The sequence below is a fragment of the Colias eurytheme genome, chromosome 14, assembly GCF_061535395.1.
Source record: "Colias eurytheme isolate Ceu_HAF_F1 chromosome 14, ilColEury1 Martin Lab GWU primary, whole genome shotgun sequence".
In the NCBI taxonomy this organism is placed as follows: Eukaryota; Metazoa; Arthropoda; class Insecta; order Lepidoptera; family Pieridae; genus Colias; species Colias eurytheme.
In genome coordinates this window covers 5,991,454-5,997,490 of record NC_142993.1, presented here as the reverse complement: position 1 = coordinate 5,997,490, position 6,037 = coordinate 5,991,454, and the positions used below count along the sequence as shown (strand labels likewise).

The window sequence follows — 6,037 nt, the reverse complement described above, 5'->3', positions numbered from 1 at the left end:
AGGAAAATACCTCTATTGCTAAGTTAGCTATCCATATCTCATAGTAGCTAACCCGCGTTAAAGTAAACAGCTATATTTCTATAGCATATCCATTATCATAGGAAATAATCAAATAGCGTTCAGTGGTTTTCGCGTGAAAGAGTAACAAAAATACATCATGGCGTATTCGTATTCGCGTTCATAATATTAGTAGGATTAAAATTCTTCAAATATAATTACTATTTTACAACTTGATAGCATTCGCAAAGAATAAATATTAAATTTTGTATGTATCGGTATCGCTATTATAATAATAAATGATAATGATAAATATAATTCCAAGTGTACCTAGAGTAGAGAAAACGTAATCATGAATACACAACACAGAATAGGTATGTAAAGAAAAATAAAGAGTGAATTTATGATAATAACTTTTGCCAATTTAGGAAGATTGTTCTTTGAAAAATATTTGAGAAATATACATACAAAAGTAATGATTACATTAAAATATTTATAAGAGGTTTTTTTTTGTTAAATTATGTGGAGATTTGTGGTTCTTTTAAATTTCCTTACAAGCCTGAAATAATGATGAGATTATTTTTAGCGATTCTCAACAACATTTTGGAATATTTTATATTTTGAGACTTCATTAAGTTTCGTATTCGTATTGTTAACTGTTAAATCTTATAATTGGCTCATTAAAAAGTTAAGAAATATCAAAATTCGTATCATTTATACACGAAATAAGTGAGAACATATTTATAATTGTACTAAATTGTATCGCAAAATTTAATAAGCAGATGTATGCCGTAATAATTTGGAAATATCGAAAATAGCCTGGCTATTAATTTAATATAATGTATGCCGTAATTTAATGTAATTTATGTTAGGACGTTTAAAGTATTTTAATCAGTTCGAACAGGCGGTGGCCGCAATATTTTAATAATTATGTATATTATTTGAGAAAACAATTACCGCAATCTTGTAGTTTCACAAATAAATCGTTTAATTTAATTGATTTTGAATATTTCAGGTTTATATTATGATTTACTATCGTATTTATTATTTTGTATAAATTGTCTCATAGTTGACACAAAGGTCAGCGATGATTAATACAACATAATTTGACATAAAAAAATAAAAAAAAATACATTTTTCAAACAGGTCAGTACATAAATTCTGAAAAGAAGATCTCAATAAAAATATAAAGAGTATATTATACAATCACAGCTATTTGTCGGCAAACAATATTTATAAATCGAATGGGCAGATCTATCGCGCGGCCATCTTTATTCTGTTTGTGCCAACATTTTTCTCGTATAACTCTGAGAATTTCTCTAAACTTTTCGTGCTGCGATGAATAATAAATTCACAAGGAAATATCTTCCGGTTTGCAGAAGCGTTCCTTAGCCACCTTTCGCAAATTGCTTTACTGTTATTTATAATAATGAATAAATAGAAAGGATTATGGCACTGCAGAAATTTATATTGCACTTTCTGTTTACAAATGGGGATTTTTATACCGAGATTCTTGTGTAGTGGATGCATTTACATGTTATTGTTTTGTTGGTGAAAATGTTTGTGTAAAACGCTCGTGTTTGCCTACGAACTATACATTATGCAGCGTTTGAAAGGTTTGTTGTGTGCAACGGTAGATACAAACCGTTCATTTTAATAGGAAAAAAATATACGAAGCACGTCACCTTTGAGGCTTCGGTAGTCATTTCGCAAAGTGTATTTATGTATCCTCTATATTCAGAAAAACTGTTGTCACTTCTCGGTGCAAACGCGAATCGAATGCAGCGAGCATGCATGGTATTTCGGTTTCTGTGTTTTATAATTGAAATTGAAATAAAGAAAGACATCACTATAGTTATTCAATTCAAACTACATAAATTTGCCTAACATTTTTAACAGAGACTCTCATCCATATTCAAACTCCTTCTTGAATAGCAATTTTATATAAATTTTTATAGAATAGAAAAATATGATCACGAAGCGGGACTCGAACCCGCGACTTCCGTCAACTAAATATTATAGAAATTGGTCAATTTTATATTTTTTACAGTACGTATGATAGTGGGTCATAAACTATTTTTTACCTCTAATTGATAACTGTGTCATAACCAAACAACATTGGCCGGGTCAACTAATTACTCTGTATAATATTATTACGCGTATGTTCCGCCCACTTGGTAGTTGATACATTATTGTATAATATGAAAATAATAAACATTGTATTCGTCTTTCAATGAGACTCATAGTGGGATTGAAGAAAATTCAGAATACAAAGATCAACAACCGGAAAACTCTGTTACACTAAAATTATTATATATTTTTAAATGTAGATATCATTAACCTTACAAGATTCGAGTATTTTTAGGATAGTACATATTTCCTTATTGTTGTTTATATCTACGTAATAATTTGTAAACATTTATGGTAAATTTAGAAATAACAAAACACATTAAAATCACGTCTATGAATATTAAGTACCCCGTAGTACACGTAGAAATTACATACGTAATGATGTGTAAACATCGTACATTCTTGAATATTAAATTATTGTAAATAGTAAATATACTCTAGACTAGGATAACCTTTGTTAAGTCTACAATAATAAACTTAACAAAGGTTATCCTAGCCTAGCAAGAGAGCCAGAGCCTCATATTAAGGTGATGAATTAATTTTTCTAACATTTACGGCCCTTTTTAAACCTTCGTAATTTTTATATTATTAAAGTTGTCGTGATGAAAATTCTTGACAAGAAAGTTCAATAGTAACACAATACGTCTACCGTTTTAGAAACATGATTCCATGATATTTTCTCGATAGAAAAAAAATACAAAGTTCTCATTGTTATTTTTTTATAATCTCTGGCATCTTCAAAATAACAAACGTAAAGTTACGACTTTTTGGATATTAACTATAAAATATACAACCTATACGTCTACCGATTTAGAATTTTGAAATATGCGATGGTTTTGAAATAAACAAGAAATACTTGAAATTAGCGCGCGACCAGCCAATATAGCGAGAGCCGCCCTGTACCTTCCTACCCCGATCGCTGCACGAGTCATTCCCGCTACGGCCGTCACACGGGGAACTTGTGTCGCTCGCGCAATCGTAAAAAAGGGTGACAACACGATAAGACAAAATGAGACAAATGGGGACAATAAAGAAAATAAGAACAAGAAACATAAAGGTTGGAGGAAAAAGAATGCTTACAATTGGAACAAATTAATGAAGTAAGTTGGTTTTATTTTAAATTTGATGATAATTGTATTATAGACGATGTTTGATATGTACCCCTGTTTTAAGTACATAACGAATGTGTAAGATTTTTTCATTTATAGCATAGATAATCTTTTCAGAAATCCGGAATCCAGAAGGAAAATAAACCCACTGATTGTTCACAATGTGAACCCACTCCTTCGTAAGTACCTTTATTCAGTCAAAAATGTATGTTATCAACGTTCTACTGGTTTTATCGCATGATTCCATTTTTAGCAAAAAGCAACAAAGTGCAAAGAAATAAAAAATCATGGTGAACTTAGTGGAAGTATGGCGGACATAATATGGAACAGGAGCTCATTGGAGTAGTATTATATTTAAAAAAAATACGAAATAATTTCAAGAATTACATTTCTTAGAAGGTGGTAGATAAGTATGTTGTATAAAGAATTTGATGTTGATATTTATTTCATTTATACTTACTACACCTGTGCGGGAAATTGCTTAGTAATAAAACAGGTTTATATTCATATTTACATAGTAATGTGAGTTTTCATTTCGAAAAATTTTGTGTAAGTATATTAAATTGAGTTCCTGGGTGATCTGTAAACACAATTGGGCCCGGAAGATGGCGCTGCAGTCACTCCTCCTAATGACATGAACCGATTTGGATGAATATTTGTGTGCACATTTCATTTTTGTGGGATGATTGGTTGATTCGCTTTCACATTAGCTAATATTATGTATTTTTGTTGTTAGAAAGTAAACTTAATTTAATGTTTATAATATGTACATTATTATTGGTATAAATAAGCCAGTGTTCGTCTCACATTGCTGTACCTGCCTACCTACCCTACCAGGGCCTAACTTTGTTCTGGCTATTTTATTTTGATTATTTGTAATGAATAATTACAATTATAATAGAGTGCAAAAAATAAATACATGCGTCAATATATTTTGTGTTTTTTTTAAACAATTTTTTTATTTAAAAAAATATCATTCCGACCGCGGCTTTGTCCGCGTGGAATTAGGTTATATCGTGAATCCTGTTTTATCCCACAGAAGTGTTCAGTTCGGATAAAAAGTATCCTATGTGTAAATCCAGGCAATTAGCTATATTTTATCAAAATTGGTAATGTAGTCTTGACGTGATTAAGTAACAACTAACAAAAAAATATACAAATTAACATCCAAAGTTTCGCATCAGTTTTACTGTATTAGTGATATCTTCCACTCTTGACTTTGACTGAGAAGAATTAGGGTTTATAACTTCTTTCAGAAATAGTACCTTTCATTTCTGGGCATGATGTAATATCTACGTCAGCATCAAATTCTATCTAAATCAATTCAGTAGTCCGCGTTATTGAGTACCATTTCATTTTTTCAGAGTAACAATATTTTTTGTTATTTTAAAGATTATTTATAACCTGTATTATTTTGTAATAAAGTAAACATTACGAAATAATAATAATTATTAATAATGTCTAAGTAGTTGTTGGAAAGAAGATTATTTGTTTATAAGCAAGAAAATAAAACCAATAAATCAACAATTGAATAAATGTATAACAATATTATAACTGTATGACGACTCCATACATGTTTGTCCCGAGTCGGCCAGCGGCAGCGCGACGAGTTTGCAAGAATGACTTCGCGCACACCCGCGTTCGCGATAGCGAGCTATTAGACTCCGCCCGCCAAGCAGTGGATTTTTTTTTGTGTATCGTCTTAAGCTCAAACTCAAACTCGAACATTTATTTATTCAATTAGACTTCTTCTAGAAGCACTTTTGAATCGTCATAACATAATATTTACATTTACCACCGATTCGGAAAGCAGTATCTATGAACTTAGATCATTAATTAAATGATCTAAGATGGAACAGCATAGTGTCAGTAAAAGTGCTTTTAGATGGTATGAACAATAGGTGAAATTAATATTTATTTATTTTATTTATAGGCTCTATAAAATTAACAGGTAATGTTATTTTTACCGGATAAGTAATAAATTATCGATTTACAGATCGCTTGTGGACAGAGTATCGGTGGATTATCTTATAAGCCGTTAGGAATTAAACAAAGACGGGCGAAGCGGTGATTAAATCTTGTGAAATATGGTTTTCGTAAGCGTTTATCTTAAGCTTAGCGTGTCTAAACAATGTGCCGGGATCGATTTTCTTCTGTAGCACAGTACAGTGTACAATTATTGGTATATTTTTCGATATAATTATGTACTGCATCTTTCACGAAAAAAGCTTCAAGACTTCCTCAAATATTTCTTTTCTTTTTCTTCTTTCTCAACCCGTTTAAACCCAAAGTTGAGTATAGGCCTCTTCATGGGCACGCCATGCTTTTCTGTTCTTTGCCACCCGCATCTATTTTCTTCCCAATACCTTCACTATATCGTCAGCCCGCCTAGCAGGCTGACGTCCAACATTTCTTCGCCCGGTCCAAGGACGCCATTCCAAGATTCTGTTGGTCCACCTATTGTCACTTAATCTACAAACATCTCGTATTATAGGCCCGCCCATCTCCATTTCTGCCTAGACACTTTAAGTATTTAAATATTTAAATATTTCTTACGTTTAGATAAATCTATGTAAATGTCATTTGAGCTAGATGTCTTTTTAAAAGTTTAATAACGATTTTACGAAAACATTCATATTCGTAAAGTATTAAAACTAAAAACAAGGAGTATTGAAATTCATAAATACAGAATTTGAATTCATTGCACTCCACAACAACCTTTTTATTATTCCCAATGCAGTGAATAAGCCCTGAGCTAAGAGTTTATGTAGGTAATCCACACTGAACAAAAGCGGATATCA

At 31.2% G+C, this 6,037-nt stretch overlaps 1 protein-coding gene across 1 annotated transcript; it reads left to right on the top strand.

Moving 5' to 3' along the window:
• Positions 1–349: 349 nt before the first annotated feature.
• LOC149902918 (uncharacterized) lies at positions 350–4,923 on the top strand. Its single transcript, XM_090109701.1, has 4 exons — positions 350–371; positions 2,978–3,227; positions 3,354–3,415; positions 3,490–4,923. The coding sequence occupies exons 1-4, from the start codon at positions 350–352 to the stop codon at positions 3,528–3,530; spliced, it is 375 nt and encodes a 124-aa protein (XP_089965827.1). The 3' UTR covers positions 3,531–4,923.
• Positions 4,924–6,037: the final 1,114 nt, after the last annotated feature.